The sequence below is a fragment of the Phascolarctos cinereus genome, unplaced genomic scaffold, assembly GCF_003287225.1.
Source record: "Phascolarctos cinereus isolate Bilbo 61053 unplaced genomic scaffold, phaCin_HiC Scaffold_726;HRSCAF=1367, whole genome shotgun sequence".
Classification (NCBI taxonomy): Eukaryota; Metazoa; Chordata; class Mammalia; order Diprotodontia; family Phascolarctidae; genus Phascolarctos; species Phascolarctos cinereus.
The window spans coordinates 420,278,585-420,296,304 of NW_027556098.1; the positions used below are offsets into that span (position 1 = coordinate 420,278,585).

At 57.1% G+C, this 17,720-nt stretch overlaps 2 protein-coding genes across 8 annotated transcripts; both read left to right on the top strand.

Moving 5' to 3' along the window:
- The first annotated feature begins 768 nt into the window (after window positions 1-768).
- Window positions 769-8,145, top strand: ODAD1 (outer dynein arm docking complex subunit 1). Its single transcript, XM_021003451.2, is given in 15 exon segments — window positions 769-2,612; window positions 2,704-2,747; window positions 2,750-2,802; window positions 2,962-3,151; window positions 3,246-3,368; window positions 3,453-3,566; window positions 3,659-3,726; window positions 4,234-4,421; window positions 4,801-4,935; window positions 5,813-5,895; window positions 6,134-6,305; window positions 6,593-6,753; window positions 6,935-7,038; window positions 7,350-7,428; window positions 7,729-8,145. Coding segments are annotated over 15 exon segments (1,656 nt in total). The 5' UTR covers window positions 769-2,554; the 3' UTR covers window positions 7,813-8,145.
- A 3,070-nt stretch (window positions 8,146-11,215) lies between these two features.
- MYADM (myeloid associated differentiation marker) lies at window positions 11,216-16,287 on the top strand. Of its 7 annotated transcripts, XM_021003459.2 has the most exons (6): window positions 11,349-11,464; window positions 11,722-11,869; window positions 12,523-12,585; window positions 13,323-13,754; window positions 13,958-14,028; window positions 14,367-16,287. In XM_021003459.2, exon 6 carries the CDS (start codon window positions 14,369-14,371, stop codon window positions 15,332-15,334), a length of 966 nt encoding a protein of 321 aa, XP_020859118.1. In that variant the 5' UTR covers window positions 11,349-11,464; window positions 11,722-11,869; window positions 12,523-12,585; window positions 13,323-13,754; window positions 13,958-14,028; window positions 14,367-14,368; the 3' UTR covers window positions 15,335-16,287. The 7 variants fall into 7 exon arrangements, with proteins under 7 accessions (XP_020859117.1, XP_020859118.1, XP_020859114.1 ...); XM_021003455.2 differs by lacking the exon at window positions 13,323-13,754; XM_021003462.2 differs by lacking the exon at window positions 11,722-11,869.
- Window positions 16,288-17,720: the final 1,433 nt, after the last annotated feature.

Below are 17,720 nucleotides of genomic sequence, written 5' to 3' on the forward strand. Positions count from 1 at the left end.
GTGGCAAGAGAGGCAGATTTGAGACAAATCAGCGTAGAGAGGGTGATTAAATTCGTGGGAGCCGATGAGATCCCCAAGTGAAATCCTATAGAGAGAAGAGGGCCCAGGACAGTCCCTGAGGGATGTGTATGGAGAGAGGGCCTGATGTTTGGGGGGGCTCCAGCAAAGGAGGCAGAGAAGGAGCAGTCAGAGGTGGAGGAGGAGGGGGCGGGAGCTGTCCCAACAACCTAGAGAGAAGAGAGGATGAAGAAGAGAGTGTTCAGCAGAGGGGTCAAGATGGATGTCTGGAACCCTTGGGAGATGGGAATGGGAGGCACAAGCTGGGACAGCAGCTGCCTGGCTTCCCAGAAAAAGGACTGGAGTGAGATTTAGGAGACCCAATCTAGAGGTTTGGCTCAAAATGTTACCACTCTGGGCCTCATCGACATCATCTGTAAAGTGGGGATAATAATCTCCACTGTGTCTACATCCTGTATGAAAGTGAGGAACTTAATTTTTCCAACACTTGGTGGATTGGTTGACTGGGTGGTCCGGCTCAGGCACGGTGGCCTAAGAAGCCAGGCCCCGCCCCCCCCCACCCAATGAAGCTCTTGAATCAGAGGGACAAAGAACCCTGGGGTCCAAGCCCGGGGAAGTAAGCGTTCAGACTGCTGTGCCCTGCCCTGGGCAGACCCCAGCTGGAGGACTGGGTTCAGTTGCATTCAATTCCATCTAACAAGCTCTTCTTGAGCCCCTACAGGGAGCCCAACACCAGGCTACAAAAACAACCAACCAGTTCGGGGCCTGGTGACTTTTTTATTCCAGTGGGGGTGGGGAACACAACAGATAACACAGAGAATTAGATACACACTGCCTAACCAGTAACTTGGGTGTGGAAGGGGGCGGGGAGGCCCTGGCAGTTTAGGAGCCCCGTAGTTTACACCATAGAGCAGCCGGCTGAAGGAGCTTTGGAGGCAGACTGTGATGTCATAGGGCCCCTCATTTTAAGGCCTTCTTCTTCTCCTTTCACCCACTGCTCCTGGTGTCCCGAGGACCGCTTGCTAGCCAGGAAGAGCCCTGGGCTTGATGGGAGCCCGAGGCCCCAGGTTCAAACTTGCCACAGGGCAAAGCTCTGCTCAGATCCAGAAAAGGACTTGCTTAAGCTCATAAGCCCAAGCAGCAGGATTTGAACCCAGGGCCTCTGACTCCAAACCTGCAGCTCTTTCCTGGCTATAGAGCAGTGCTTGGCCAAACCAGGAGCTATGGGTGGAAAAGGTAGATTTAATCTTGTTGGCAGAAAACACTTGTAGCCCAGGGGTCCGGCCCGAGTGGGCAGGTGGGAGGTGGGCCTGCTGGTCCCGCGTGGCTAGGAGGGTCCGAGGCCCGCCCGCCCCCAGGCTGATGCTGAGCCCCGGGAGGAGAGTGAGGAGACTGCTGCTTCCTCCCACAGGAAACCGCAAACAGCTCTGGGGCACGCCCTGTCCCGTGGGCAACCGAGCCCGGAGCTGGCCTGCAGCCCGCCTGCCTTCGAGGCCCAGCGTCGGGGAGCTGCGGGCTGGCAGCACGTGGAGGGAGGCTCGGGCCGGAGGCGGGGCCGGGAGGGCGGTGTTCCCTCACACTGGGGAAGGGGAGGAGTCCAGGAGGGAGTCCCCGCCCCCAAGGCCCCGCCTCCTGCTCCGGGTCCGTTCGAAAACTGTTGGTGCGCAGGCGCATTAAGGCAAGGGCGCGAGGGAGAAAAGAGGCGGTGAGTAGCTCTCCGCCTACTTGAGCTCCGTTTGCCACCCGCAGATTAAGAGCCCTTCTCCCCTTAGCCCCGCCCCCTCAGCAGCTCCTCCCTCCCTTTCCTCCGGCCCCTCCCTCTCAGCCCCTCGGCTGCTGCTTCTACATCCCCTTAACCTCCAGCTTCAGCTCTCCCCCGCCCAGCAGCTCCTCCTCAAGTCCCTCGCCTAAATCCCCATCTTAATTCCTCTCCAAGCCCCTCTCCTCAAATCCAACTTAGCCCCCTCCCCAGTTTCTACACCCCCCCCCGTCCCCCTTGTCCCGCCCTCCAGCATCCCCAGCCACGCCCTCCCAAAGCTTTCCCTTCCATCTCTCGCTTGGCCCCGCCCCCATCCCCTTAGCCCCAGCCCCGGGCAGCTCCGCGTTGTCCTCCGATAGCCAGCCCCTCCTTCCCTAGCCCGCCCCTCTCCCTTGGCTTGACTGCCTGCCCTGGGCCAGCCCGAGGCCGGGGAGGCGTCTGGAAGAGGTCCTCCGAGCCAGCCTCCCCCTGGAAGAGTCGGGGAAGGGTCCGAGGGAAGCAGAGGGAAGGAGGGGGGAAAGGAGAAACGGGAAACGGGAGGGAGGAGCGGGAAGGAGGGGTCCCAGCCCCCCGCTTCGCCCAGGCCAGCTTCCCCAATCCCTGCCGTTGATCCTGTCGCCCCCAGCAACCGGGACCACAACAGAGGGGGTACCCAGGAGAAGTCCGTGTCCAGACTGGTAGGGCCCCGGGTGCCCCTTCCCCCACCCCCAACTTCCCAACCTGGATCCTCCACTGCCCCCCAAGAGCCCCCCAAGCAGACTTCTCCCCCCAGCCACCATGCCGCTGGCCGGCAGCGTGCTCTCGGAGGACAGCGAAGCCTACATGGATAGCTCAGGTAAGTGCTCCCGGCCTGGGGGGTCGGAGCTGGGCCGCTGGCCCAGCCCCACCCCCGGCTAAGCACTCCGCACTTGCCCCCTGCCCAGCAGAGGGGGAGCTGAGCCGCCTGCAGAGACAATGCCGGGTGATGGAGGGGGGGAGCGGCAGGCTTACAGCCGGTCGACCCAGCAGCTGTTACACAAGCAAATGTGAGCCTGGGTCCGGGGGGTGGAGGCTGGGAAAGGATGCTGGAGCGCTCGAGGCCACCCAGGGCAGGGCCCTTCATCTAACGGATGAGGGCGTTGGGTAGGGTGGCCCAGATCCCAGCGGCTGGCCAGCGCCAGCGCTCTTGGGCTCTGCCCCTGCAGGGTGGAGATCCATCGGCTGCAGCAGGAGCAGACTGAACTTCAAGTGAAGATAAAGATTTCCAAGAGCCAAGCTCGGAGGCTCCTGGACCAGGCACGGGAGAAGGGCCTTCGAAGCCTCATGGATCGCAGGCAGCAGCTGTACAAGGAGGTGGTCCAGGAACAGGAGCACCTGAAGACGCTGGACCAACAGGTGGGGCGGGGAGGGGGGGAAGTGCAGGGGCGAGGGGGAGCTGGCAGAGTGAGGACAGACGGAGTCCCTTCTCCGCGGCCCCCCGGGGCTCCAGATTGCCAAGTGGGAGAGTCGAGTGTTGATGCAGCTGAAGGACCTCAGGGGCCCAGGCTTAGTCCTGCAGAAGAAGGCCCAGAATTTCCACAGAGTGAAGGTCTTGGAGAACCAGCTAGACCGGGTGAGTGCCCCTGGGGCCCTGATGGGGGGGGTCAGGTGGCCAGCAGAGCCAGCTTGGTGACTCTGCCATCCTGATGCCCTGCAGGCCAACACCCGCTTTGACACCCAGCTGGTGAAGAACAGGGTCCTTCGGGAAGAGCTGGGTTTGCTGCACATTCAGAGGAATCATTTTCTGCATCTTGACCACCAGCTGAGGAAGGTCAGGGCCTAGGGCCCTTAGGCAGAGGGAGGAGGGAGCTGGGCTCCGCCTCTCTCCCTCACCAACTTGCTGCCCATGCCCATGCTAAGCAGGAGCTACAGGACATCCGCTTCAGCATTCAGTCTCACATAGACAATTCCAACGCAGCCTTTGATGCCAGGTAATCTTTGGCTCTTCCCTGGTGTGCGCGGGTGTCCCTTCTCTGAATTGGGTGAGTGCGGGCACTGGGGGCTTGTGATGGGCTAAGGGTGGCTCCTCTCAATGTGGCTGGGACTGGCTCCTGGGACTCTGTGTAGTGCCAAGCTCCTCCCCTCTAGACGTCTCTGGAGCCCTCTTTAAGACTGAGAGAGCCAGCTCTCTCCATTAGGCCTCTCTGGGACTTCATGTGGTGTGGGGCCATCAGTCCCTTCAAATCTGTTTGTCTGCACTGTCCCATCCCCCCCAGGATGAGGGAGCCTGGCCCTTCTATATGTTTCTGGTACAGTCCCTGTCTGGGATTGAGGAAGCCAGCTCCAACCTGCCCTAGGCTCACCCAGCTTCTCCCTGGGGCCAGGATTGAGGTCTCATCTTCAGGCTACTTCCCTGAGGCCCCCATCCAGGACTGAGGGAGCCAGGCTTTCAAAAGAGCTGGCCCCTCCATGTGCCTCTGTGCTGCCCCCTCGGGCAGGGAGGAAGCCAAGCTGAAGCTGAGCCAGCTGCAGGAGAAGCTGGACAAGGACTTGAGCCAGTACAATGCAGAGCTGCAGGTGGTCCAGAGGCAGATCTGCCACCTTGAGCAGCTGCACAACTTCCTGGTTACCAAGAACCAAGAGAGAGTTGTGGATGATGCGGTGATGATGGCTCGGCGCAAGCGGGGTGAGGGCCTGGGGGCCACAGAATTCCCCTCAATTTAGCAATAGAGAAACCACGGCCCAGATTGGGGCAAGGGCTTGGCCAAGGGCACACGACTTCTTTAGGTGCTGTCATGTCCACCATCCTGCCTGTTTGACAGAGAGGGAAACTGAGGACTTGAAGGGGTGGGGGCACCTAATGCCTAGGTCAAAGGCCTTTCTTTTGATGAATCCTTCTGCAGTGGGGCACTTTGGGCCTGGACAGCCGGAGGACGAACTGGGAGAAGGGGTACCTGGGGCTTGAGGAGCTGGTCCTCCCTGAGGAAACTGAGAAGGAAGAGAAGAGTGGGAGGGGAGGTCAGACAGGCTGAGAGAGGGCCGCTGACGCTTGGGGCTCCCCGCAGAGCAAGAGGTGGCTGAAGGCCTCCGCAAGACCTCGTTGGAGAAGGCCATTCTGCAGTACGAGGAGGTGCTGGAGAAGCTGGGGGAGATCACGGGCCACAGCCAGGCTGACGACATTCTGAAGACTTACTTGGAGAGTAAGGGCAGAGGGAGGTGCAGCGGCAGCCCTAGCCTCTCCCCCTGGCCTTTGGCCTCTGTCTGTCCTCTCTCCTGTCTTCTCTCTTCCTTCCCTCTTTCCTCCTCTCTCTCTGCCTCAGTCTCTCCTCCCACTTGATCCTCTTTGCTCTTCTTTTCTGGCTCCCGGTCTACTCTATCTCTCCCTCCCTGTCTGTCTGCTGTCCCTTGTCCCTGCTCCCTCCCTTCCCCCTTCTCTCTCTCTCTCTCTCTCTCTCTCTCTCTCTCTCTCTCTCTCTCTCTCTCTCTCTCTCTCTGTCTCTCTCTCTGTCTCTCTCTCACACACCCTCTGTCTCTCTCTCTGTCTCTCTCTCCCTCCCCCTTCTCCCTACTCCCTCCCTTCCTCTCCTCTCTCTCTCCCTCCCTCTGCTCCCTCCCTTCCCCCCTTCTCTCTCACACCTTCTCTCTGTCTCCCTCCCTCTTTCTGCTCTCCCTTCTCTCCAATCCCTCCTTTCCTCTCCTTCTCTTCTGTCTCTCCTTCCTGCTGTTCCCTCTTGTCCTCGCTCCCTCTCTTCCCTTCTCTCTCACACCCTCTCTCTTTCTCTCCCTCCCTCCTTCTGCTCCCCCTTCTCCCTACTCCCTCCCTTCCTCTCCTCTCTCTCCCTCCCTCTGCTCCCCTTGTCCTCTCACCTTCCGCTCTCTCACACCCTCTCTCTGTCTCTCTCCCCCTCCCTCCTTCTAATCCCCCTTTTCCCTACTCCCTCCCTTCTTCCTCTCCTTCTCTTCTCTCTCTCCCTCCCTCTGCTCCCCCTTGTCCCTGCTCCCTCCCTTCCTCCCCTTCTCTTTTCTCTCTCTCTGGTGCTCTCCATTCTTCCTGTTTCTCTCTTCCACTCTCCTCAGATGAGGAAAGAAACTTTGCCGTGTTCACTTTTATCAATGAGCAGAACTCTGAGATGGAGAAGCTGGCGGAGGAGATCCAGCAGGTGAGGCCACACCACCTGGTGAAGGAAGTCCCCACCCCTGTCCCAAAGGGATTCCGGGGCCACCCTCCCCCCCCCCCGCGGCTTCAGCCCCACCTAGAGAGAGGGATGCCAAGTGTGCCTCAGGCTTCTCGTCTGTCAGATGAGGGCAAAGTGCCCCCTCCCTTCCAGTTTTGTGGGAGGATCACAAAAGGCCCTTTGGACCTTCGGGGATCCCCAGTGGTGTTGCCATCGTCTCTAGATCCAGGATGCCCTGGCTCAGCTGACCTTGGCCCAAGAAGAGGCCGAGCAGGGGTCCAAGCGGCAGCAGCTTGATGCCCTGGAGCAGCGCAAGGTGGACTTGGCTAAGGAGGCTGAGGCGGTGGAGGCCAGGCAGGACAAGATGAGCAAGACCCTAGACCAGCTGAAGGCTGGTGAGGGACCCTGGGGCCAGCAGGAGGCAGAGGAGAGGGCAGGGGGCCCGGGATGAAGTGACCTAGGTGACCTCAGGGCAAATCTCCAAGCCCTTCTCAGCTGGAGGGCACAAGGACTTGGGGGGGGCACAGGGAAGGGAGGAGTCAGGAGCTGAGAGAGGAGAAACCAAGGGTCTGAGAGGGGCTGATGGCCTTGACTGAAGGAAGGAGGGGCCGATGGGTGGGGACTGCCCGGGAGCAGGGCTACCCCAGCCCTTGCTGAACCCCCCCTTCCGCCCACCCTGCAGCCACCAAGTCTTTGTTCTACAAGGCCAAGTGTGATGACACCAGACTCAAAGAGCTTCTGGGAGGCAGCCACATGGGGACCAAGATCATGGAGTTGCTTCTCAGCCTCATTGAGCATCGAGTGATGGACCTGCTGGCTGCCCAGGCCTTCGCCAGCTCCTTGGTAGGCAGAGCCCCCCGCCTCTGGGGCTGCCAGGCTGAGGAGGCGAGCCTGAGCACCCCTGGGGCTGCTGGGCTGGAGAGGCAGCCCGGGTGCCCCCAGCTGACCTCCACCTCTGGGGCTGCCGGGCTGGGGAGGCAGGCCCAAGAACCCCCAGCTGACCCCTGCCCTTGCCCTTCCTCAGGAATCCAGCAGCTATAACCCCCAGTCCACCGCCCTCAGGCTCCTGGGCCAGAGTGAAGATGCCATCCCCAAGAAACTTGTTCCACCGCAGCCCCCCAGCCACATGTAAGAGGCTGATGAGAATCTGGGGGACTGGGAGGGAAAGGGGGACAGGGCCAGATATAGGAACAAAGGAGGGCAGACCTTAGGGCAGGATTCTGGAACGGAGGGCTGGAGGGAAGATTCAGCCACAGGGGAACCTGGAGAGATGCTGGGCACTTTGGAGGGCAGAGAGGAGCAGGGCGAGAGGGACAGAGAGTCGGGGGATATAGGAACAAAGGTCCTCTGGGGGACAAGCAGAGAAAGGGGAAATGCAGGGCTGCTGGGGGAGGGGAGGATTCTGATATGGCTGAGGCAGTCAGGCCCTTCCATCCAAGGGACGATCCCGTGGGGCTGGAGCAGATGGACGAACGGCCCCTGACTCGGGAGGAGATTTTAGCCCAGGTCCTCAAGGCGGTGAGAAGTGGGGGCCTTGGGACAGCCTGTGGGAGGCCCCTCTTCCTCGTGCTCACCTGTATCCCCAGCAGCCCCAAGCACCATCCCTTCCATCCCCCACATCCTCTATCTCCTATCTTCCTCCTTCCCTCCTCACCCTGGCCAGCCCCTCCATCTTACCTCCCATATCTCTACCCCTGCCACCTCCCAACTCCCCAGTCCCCTTGGCCCCTGTATTCCCCTCTCTCCCATCCCCTCTGCATGCCCTCACCCTTCTGTGACTGACTCTTCCCACCTTACTCCTCTCCCAATGAAATACAGATGCAGGATCGGGAACTGGGCAAGGAGCACCCGGCCACGACCTTGCAATTGAGCAAGAGGGCATCAGAAAAACCCTCTGTGTAGGCTAAGGTTTAACCTCCAAGCATTTGGCCTCCCTCCGCTTGGAGACCTGTTGCCCAGCTATCCCTCGCCACTCTCCCCACGTATAAGGCTCCCAACTTTCTGTCTGTCTCTCTGCAGCCCTGGGAGTCCTTGGCTGCCCACGTCTGGGGGCATCATGGTCTCCTGGTGGTTGTGCCTCTCCCTTTCCTGAGTCTTAGCTTCCTTCCATCCCTTCCCAAGTTCAGAGTATAGCCAAGGCCTGGGTGGCCTGGGCGGAGATGGGGGGGGGGGTCCAGTGATGCTGTGACCTCAGGGAATAAAAGGTACTAGCCCCAGCCAGTCCATAAGACTAAAGTCTTCTGTTTCAAATCGCTTTCAATTCAATTATCATTCAGTACCGCTCACTTGATGGGCAGGGGTACAAAAATACTCGAGGGGTTTTTGTTTTGTTTTGTAATAAGATCAGTCCCTGCCCCTCGAAAGCTCACTGAGCACACACATAAATAAAGATGACATATCTCCACAGGAGAGGAGAAGAAGAGGGGTGGGAGGTGGCACGGCCGCATGGAGTGCTGTGGCTACCTTGAACTTCACCTTCGAGGGATCTGAAAATTCTAAAGGGAAAAGAATGAAGGGACTTGCATTCCCAGCTTGGGAGACCACTGTCAGCTGGTGCAAAGGCCTTGGGGGCCTGCATGATGGCACGTGGGAGAGGCCAGTGCTTGGACCACAGAATTTGTGGAGGGCTCCTGTTGGTGGAAGCAACTGGGCATGTTTGGTCTGAGGAAGAGAAGATTGGGTGGGAGGGGAGGGCAGCTGGAAGAGCTGTTTTGAAGTTTTTTCATGAATTGTCATGGAGAAGAGGGATGAGGGGCAGCTAGGTGGCACAGTGGATAGAGCACTAGCCCTGAAGTCAGGAGGACCTGAGTTCAAATCTGGCCTCAGACCAAACACTCGACACTTACTAGCTATGTGACCCTGGGCAAGTCACTTACCCCCAATTGCCTAAAAAAAAAGGTGGGACAGTAGGAGGAAGTTATAAAGAGACTAAGGCTTGATGTCAGGAAAATGTCTTCACAATATGTCCCCATCCCAACTGGAGCGTACTGCCTGGGGAGGTGAGGGCTCCTCCTCTGAGGCCTTCATAGAGAGACTCCTGGTTGGATACATTATAGTGGGAACCCCTTGGATGTATTGGACACTGAGATGCCTTCCAACACTCAGATTCTGTAGTAACGGATGATAATACCAACTGCCTCTCACCAGCCACTGACCACCAACTCCCCTTAGCCTCTGCTGGGGACAGCCTGAGCAGGGTCCCTGAACCCAAGAGCCTTGGAGTAGCGATGCTTCAGCTCATGGCTCTCAGCCGTCTCGGGAAGCAGCCCCTGTCCAGGAGGTTTGCTCCATCCAGGGATCAGCCTGGCCCCTTACTTCTGCTGGTGCTGCAGCCACATCTAAAGTCCTTGGCACTATCAAACAGTTCAACATCACATGATTTTATCAGTGGAAATTATTTTTTTTAATGGCATTACTATTAAGAAATGACCCAACTGTTTTGGAGAGCAATCTGGAATTATGCCTAAAGAGTTCTAAAACTGTATACCCTTTGACCCAGTAATATCACAGTTAGGTCTGTTTCCCAAGGTGGCAGGGAAAAAGGAAAAGAACCTAAGTTGTGTGTGTGTGTGTGTGTATTATGGCTCTCTGTGGTGGCAAAGAGCTGGAAATGGAGGGGATGCCCATTACTTGGGAAATGGCTGAGTAAGTTGTGGTATATGATTGTGATGGAATACTACTGTGCTGTAAGAAATGATGAGCTGGTTGTCAAGAAACACATGGAAAGACTTGTGTGAAATGAGAGAACCCAGAGACAGTTGGTTAAAGTAACTGCAAACAACAAACCTATTCTCAAAAATGTGGCGTACAAATCAACCATGAAGGACTTGGGAAGGAGGATGGTATCCACATCCAGAGAAGGTGCTACATGAAGGATGTATTGTATGGTTCCCCACGTGTCTATACCAGCCTTCTCTAATGTGGGGTTGGAGGAGGGGAGGCAACTCGAAACTCAAAATGTAATAAAAAATAAGTGAAAACCCCACAGCATTCCTGGCTACTTTTCTGCTGCACCCTCTGGATCATGAGACCTTTCCATTTGCCTGCAACCTTCCCTATATGCTGTCTCCCATGAGAATGTGAACTCCTTGAGGGCAGGTTTTACTTTTCAACTTGTATGAATGCACACTTAAAACTGCATTGCACATAGTATTTAATAAATCCTTCCTTCCTCTCTCCCCTTCCTTCCTTCCTTCCTTCCTTCCTTCCTTCCTTCCTTCCTTCCTTCCTTCCTTCCTTCCTTCCTTCCTTCCTTCCTTCCTTCCTTCCTTCCTTCCTTCCTCCCTCTCTTTCCTTCCTTCTATAAATCTGGAATAAAAGGCTTATAGTCAAGCTGTAAAAGGCTCTGAACGTCAAACTTGGGAGACAGTGTTTGGTTCCAGGGTAACAGGGAGTGTGGAGCTCCTTAAGCAGGGGAGGAATGAGGTCACACCAGTGCCTCAGGACTTTGGTCACTTTGGCAGCCGTTGTTAACAGTAGACTAGCCAAGGACAGGCTCATTGGTGGTGGGCAGCCTTCCCTAACCCAACAATCCAGGTATGAGGGAGATGAGCACTGAGGGCTAGAGTGGCCTCGTTAAAGGAAAAGAGATGAAAAAATCAGAGAGCTGGGCGTAGGGGTAGAAGGGACAGGACTAGGCCATTGGCTCGCCCTGGGAAGCTTGGTGGGAGATCTGAGCTGTTTCCTCCTCCAGTTGTGCAGGAGTGTTCACGGCATCTGAGGCTGTGCAACTGAGAAACTTCAACTAAGAAATAAGGCCTCAATTCTGGGGGAAATATACAACTTTTATATGTTTTTGTTTTGTTTGTTTTTGCAAGGCAAGCAAGCTAGGTTAAGTGACTTGCCCAGGGTCACACAGCTAGTAAAGTGTCTGAGGTTGGATTTGAACTCAGGTCCTCAATGTGTGACTTTACTGAAGTGTTTGAAGGGACAGGAAGTATCAGAGGAGCTGAACAACCCTTTATTCAGCCAAAGGAACTTCCAGGGTCTCCACACAGGCTTTAAAGGGGTGCCTTGGCAGTGTGGGTTCTGGACCCTCGGGGTTCTCCTCAGTGTGGGTCCTTGCAGCATTTCTCTGGGTGCCTGCCTGAGTTTGCTGGGCGTATGTGTTTTGGGAGGCAGGAGCCCCGACTAGGAGTGCTGAGGCCACAGGACATGTAAGCCCCTGCTTCCCCAATATATTGTCTCCTCCCCTCCCCCCCTTCCTTCTCCTCCCGCCCCCCCCCTTACTGCATCACCATCGGTATTCTGCTTCCCTGCAGCCCCTGCAGCCCCGCCCTGGGCCCCAGACTCTAGATATCTGCTGTATGACCCTGTTCTGCCAGGCCAGGAAGGGAAAGACACTCACTGAAACCTTTGCAGCCTTGGCCGAGGTGAGTGGAGCGGAGGGGAGGGGAAGACAGGGGAAGTAGAGAGAGGCGGAGTCCATCTGGGCCGCGTCTCCCGGTTGGCTCCACTGGTCTCAGCACTATTGCTCCAGCCGCAGCCCCCCTCCCAGGTCCCACCCTCCTGCAGGCCCAAAGTGAAACCAGACCTGGGACCCGGAGACGCCGCTGTGAGTGACTGGGATTGGGAAAGGGAGGGGAGGACTCAGGCGTCCGGCAGCCCAGCCCAGCCCCCTTCCTGCTCCTGTCTGGGAGGAATCCTGGAGTCCAGCCCCTAAGCTCCTCCCTTCTCCAGGACCCAGGTGTCGGGCTCTACAAGCTCCCGCCATTGTCCGGCACCCAGGCGCGCTCTCCCCCATTCCCCTTTTCTCCGGGACCCAGGTGTCCGGCACACAGACGCACTGTCCCCATCCCCCCTTTTCCCCAGGACGCAGGTGGCCGGCTCTACAAGCCTCACCCTTCTCGGGACCCAGGCGAACTCTTCCCATTCCCCCTTTCTCTGGGACTTGGTTGTCGGGTTCGACCAGCCGGGACAGCCACTCGGATACCCAGGCCCTAAGGCCTTGCATCCCAAGGTCCGGGGCCCCTGCATCCCTTTTGGTAGAGCTCAGGCACCCTGAGGCTCGGGCCTCTGGACCGACCCCCAGCCTCTCCCAGCCTCAGCTTCCTTTTCTCTGGGACCCAGGTGTCTCCAGGATCTCTGGGCGTTTAGCCCTTATGCTCTCGGAGGATGGGACCGGATGTGTAGTAAAAGACTAGGGGAGGGGATATCATCCCCAAATAAGGAACAAATACGCCCGTTGCCATAGCAACGGCCTTTTCCCTCCCTCCCAACCCTAACGTTCCCGAACGAAGGACCCCCTCCCCCCCATCTTCCCCTTCTGTTGTCGCTTCCTGTTTGGCGTCACCATGGAAATAGTGACCTCAGCCTCCCCCTTCCCTCCCAGGCCTGGGCTGGGGGAGACGCCTGGTTGGGGGTGGGGTGGGCGGTGACAGCGAGGACATTGGAGGGTCCCTGAGGGGTGGAGACTGAAGATTTTGCCTCAGTGTCCCCATAGGAGAGCCTCTCTGGCCTGGTCCCCCCCGCGGGGTGGGTCTGGGAAAGCCCCGGTGGGTACTCTCTTAGTAAGTGTCAGGGCTGGGCTCCGGGGTCCAGCCCCGCCTCCTTCTTGGGCCCCGCCCCAAGAGGTCTCCTTTCTCTCACTCCCTCCCTTCCTCCCCACCACAGCCCCAGACCCAGGTTCACCAACACTCACCACAACTACCCAGAAGGGAGCCTGCAGACCGCGAGGTGAGCCTCCCAGGGAGTAGGGCCCGGGCCCCTGTCCAAGGGTCCAGGCTTTGGGGAACTGGGTTCTTTAGAGACATGGGACGACGGGCGCTTGGGGCTCTGTGGCAGATAGGGACGGACAACTGTGTCTCAGGCAGGTCCGGGACCACTTAAGAGGTGGAGTGCCTGGATCCCTGATGGGTAGGGAGAATGGAACCCTGAAGGGGTTATATGTCTTTTAGCGGGTTGAGGGCTAAGATGCAAGCTGGGAGAGCTGGACCACTGGGTCCCTTAGGTGATGAGTGGCGTCTGAGACGCCTGGGTAAGTAGAAGGGAATGGAAGCTGGGGGTAAGGAATCTGAATAAGAAGCTAAAATAACGGACTTCGGAATCCCAGGCGTGGCGGGGGAAGCCCCGGGCTTGAAGGGGTTAAGGGGCGTTCCCCCCTACTCTCCGGGTCTCCTTTCCCTCCAGCTGTGCATTCCAGAGCCATGACCTCAGGCGGTGGCAGTGCCGCCCCCTCCCTCCCCCGCTGTCTGGGACTCCTAGCTCACGTCCTCCTCGCCCTTCCAAATAACCGAGGGGGAGGAGGCGGACCCCAGCGTCCAGGTCTTGGTGACCAAGGCACGAATCCCAGAGGGGCACGTGGGAGGGGAAGGGGATGCCGCCACCCAACCCTCGGTTGGGGGGGCGGTGGAGTGGACGCTTACGCTCTTCTAGGAGCCTCTGGTCTGAGTGCCAATGTGGGCTTCCGGCAGGCGTGGTGGTGGTAAGCCTCTGCGAGTAACCTGACTCCAGTACAAGAACTCAGACGTCCGGCCCCGCCCCAATCCATCTCGGGGACCCCGGCATCCTGGGCCCGGCACCTTGCAGCTGGGATCCCGTCCCCAGTCCTAAGGAGGGGGAAGGGCGGCAGGGGCGCCGCCCCGACATCCCAGACACATTCCTTGGCCTAAGACAGGCCAAGTACCTTATAAGGCGAGCTCCTGCTGCTGGCTGTCAGGCCTCTCCTGCAGCCCCCGCAGTCCCCTGCCTTCCTGGGCTGCTTGCTTTTGGGATATGAACTCCTCCTGGTCCCAGCTGACCCAGGCCTACGCCTTAGAAGCGCCACGCCCTTTTCCTTTCCTGGCTAAGCAGCCTAAAGCCGAGCACCTCTACACACACAGCGTGGGCATGTTCCCCTCTGTTTGGTAAGGTGGAGGTGGGAATTAAGTCGAGTATTGGGAACCAGCCCAGATACCTGAGTCCGTGGCTTTGTGGGCAAGTTCGGGGCGGTGGTCTTAATGAAGTGGCCACGTCCAGAAGGTGATATTCTCCCTCTCCTTCCCTCCCTCCCTCTCTCTCTTTCCTCCTCCCTCCTCCTTCCTTCTCTCTCTCCCTCCTCTCCTTCTAGCTTCTCAGAGTAGCAAGACAAAGACCTGTTCGACCCCCCTTCCCAGAAAGGAGAGTGACCAGAGGTTTCAGGTAGGGGTGCCCCAGGCACCTATTAGGGTGGATTAGGGTGGGACTCTGAAAAAATCCTCACCTCCCAGGGCTGGCACATGCCCTCAGTAGGAGATAATTTAGGGACTTTCTGGGCCAAAGGTGAGGGGTAGCTGCCAAATAGATTCTAGGCCCAGGAGGCAGGGTGGGTCTCCTCCATGAATGTTTGCTCCCTAGGGGGTGGGATCCCTGTGGTACTCTGGGTATCTGGTGCTGTGAGGGAGGAGCTTGGCCGCCTAAGTCTCTCAGGCACTTTGAGACCAGAGCCTAGACTGGCCAGGCTCTTCTCTAATTAGCCTCTTGGCCTCTTCTTTCCTCAGTCATGCCAGTGACCATCACTCGAACCACTGTGACCACTACCACCACCTCTTCCGGCCTGGGCTCACCCACCATAGTGGGCTCTCCTCGGGCACTAACATCCAAGCTGGGCCTCCTGCGCCTGCTGCAGCTGGTATCCACCTGTGTAGCCTTCTCGTTAGTGGTCCATGTGGGTGCCTGGGATGGGGCCATGGGCCACTGGGCCATGTTTGCCTGGTGTTTTTGCTTTGCCATGACATTGGTGATTCTGGTGGTAGAGGTGGGTGGCTTCCAACCCCGATTCCCACTCTCCTGGCGAAATTTCCCAATTGCCTACGCCTGTTATGCCACCCTGCTCTGCCTCTCGGCCTCCATCATCTACCCTACCACCTATGTCCAGTTCATGCCCCAGGGCCCAAGGCGAGACCATTCCATCGCAGCCACCTTCTTCTCCTGTGTGGCCTGCCTCGCCTATGCCACTGAGGTGGCCTGGACCAGAGCCCGGCCCGGGGAGGTCACAGGCTACATGGCCACTGTCCCTGGTCTCCTCAAGGTCTTTGAGACTTTCGTAGCCTGTATCATTTTTGCCTTTGCCAGTGACCCACCCATCTACCAGCGTCACTCAGCCTTGGAATGGTGTCTGGCGGTCTACTGTATCTGCTTCATCCTGTCTGCCGTGGCCATCCTCCTGAGCCTGGGTGACTGCACAGGCCAGTTGCCCATCTCTTTCCCTAGTTTCCTCACAGGCCTGGCCATGTTGGCAGTGGCTCTCTACGCCTCAGCCCTGGTGCTTTGGCCCCTCTATCAGTTTGATGAGAGGAAGGGTGGCCGGCCGAGGAGGCGGGATGATTTGAGCTGCCCCCATCGCCATGCTTCTGCTGTGTGTGACTGGGATCGACGGCTGACCGTGGCCATCCTCACGGCAGTCAACTTCCTGGCCTACGTGGCTGACCTGGTGCACTCGGCCCGGCTGGTCTTCATCAGGGTGTGAGGTGGGCACCAGCCTGCCAATCTCTCCTTTCCCAGTCTCCTCCTTTTTTTCCTTTCTTGGGTTCCTTTGCCTGCTTTTCTCACTGTCTATATTTCCTTCTTTCCCACCAGCTCTTGGCCTCCTCTTTCTCTCTCTTCTTTTCTCCTGCCCTTCTGCCTGTCCCAACTCCCCTCTAAGGTGCTGAGCTTCTTACCCCTGGCCCAATTCCCAGCAGGTATTCCAGGGTTACTTGGCCACACATCAATGCCCACCCAGGGCCATGGGTTCCCACTGCCAAAGCATGTTGGTTTGCTCCCCTCCTCACCCAATCCTGTGTGCCTTAGTCTGTGTGAATGTTGGGAGAGCTGGGAAGGTGGTGGCCTCCTTCTTCATCCTCTTCCTGCCTGACTGGAGGCAATGGAGGCAGCCTCTCTGTGCCAAATGCACCTCCTCTTCCAAGTGAAAAATGTGTCCCGAGAGGTGTCTAAGATTCGCAGTCGGAAGGCGCAGTCCTCAAGCCCTGCTCTGCCTTGGTCTCCATCATCACAACACTTTCGACAGCTCCTCCTGGCAACTTGGGGAAAGGGAATGGAGGGGGATCCGAACGTCAGTCAAGACTGAGAGTGAAGGCAAAGGCTGCCTGGCCCACAAACCCCAGTAGTGGTGGCTTTCCTTAAGACTAACAGGCGGGTGGGAAGGATTTGGAGGACCAGAGAGAAGAGAGCAAATGTTTTCCTCCCAACTCTTCTCTCTGTTGCCGTGTGTGTGTGTGTGTGTGTGTGTGTGTGTGTGTGTGTGTGTGTGTGTGTGTGTGCTGCCTCTTCTGAGCACCCTGCATCGCTTTCTCTGGGGAGATTATGTTGTACTGTATTGGATATGATGCTGTATTACTATGCTCCCCCTCCTCCCCACACATCTGCAGTTAGTGTCAGCATTTTTTTTTACCTCAATATAAAGACCACATATGAAGTGTTTGTTTTGGTGGGTTCTTTTATTATTTTGGGGGAGAGGAGAATAGTGTCATGCAGTACTCAAACTCCTGAGTCTCATAGGCATTGGGGGTGAAAGGACACCAGCATTTCTTGGTTGGTGAGAAGATAGGATGTTGGGGGTGGGGTGGGGAGGATGTGATAGATATGGAACTGGAGGGGGTCAGCTATTCCTGTGCTTGGGAAAGAGCCCTGAACTTGGGTCCTGGACCTGGACTTTTCCCAGGTGCCCTGATTTTTTGCAAGTCTGGGCCTCCTCAGTTTTCTCATCTTCAAGATGGGGGTGGGGTGGGGCAGTCTAATGGGACTGAAATGAAGAGTCAGCTCTAAAACCTGTGATTACCTAGGCAGGTGTCATAGGGCATAAAGTGAATTCCAATCCTGTTTCAGATATTTACTAGCAGTATAACCCTGGGCAGATAGTTAACCTTTTTCAGCCTTCTTGATTTTCTCATCTACAAAATGAGGATGATAATAGCACCTACCTCCTGGGGTGGTTGTGAGGATCAGATGAGATAGCATAATATATATAATGTGCTTTGCAAGCTTGAAAGGGGGACTATGAAGGGCTAACTCATCTAAGCCACAGGATTGCAGCTCTGCAGTGGAAGAAACCCAGAGGTCACCAATCCTATTTCCTCATTTTACAAATGAGGAAACTAAAGATCCAGAGAAGGGAAGGAACTTAGTCAAGCTTGTTGAGGTAGTAGGAGAGCTCCGGGGATTTGAACTCAGGTCTTCTGACTCCAGAGGGCCAGTCTCTTTGTTTTCAGGGTGGGGAAATGGTCCCACAGAGCTGAAGGGGCTTACTCATTGTCTCGCAGAGTTTAGACTTGACCCCCAGGTTTCCCAATTTTGTGGCCTCAGCTCTTTTCACCACCCCCATCCTTGGAGAAGGTAGGCACAAGACCGGAGACACCTGGATCTCCGGGTTTGGATCCTCTCTCCTCTTTCTGAACCTCAATCTCATCTGTCAAATGGAGTGAATTCTCATTTGCCATGGCCCTCAGTGGGTGGTTCTTCTGTAGAAAGCACTATTTGCCAGTAAACACTAGAAAAGTATGTCATCACCACAGACTCAGGGCCATCATTGAATGCAAAGCTAGAGAGGCCTCAGGGGTGGATCTCTGACTCCAACCTAGGGCGGGTCAGGGCTAGCCCTAACCATCCAGTTCTCCTGCCTCCCAGTCCTTGAGGCACCCCGAGGACTGACCAAAGTTTGTCTAACAAAGCTCTTCTTTGAGATAGCTTGTGGGGCACATAGTACAAGCTGTTGCTGCTTTCATTTTACAGCTGGGGAAACAGCCTCGGAGAGCCTAAAGGGACTTGCCGGTGGTCTCCTAATGTAAGGGGTGGGGAGGACTCCAAGGCCAACATCCAGCCCTGTTAGCAAGCTCTCCCCAGTAGAAAGGTAGGAG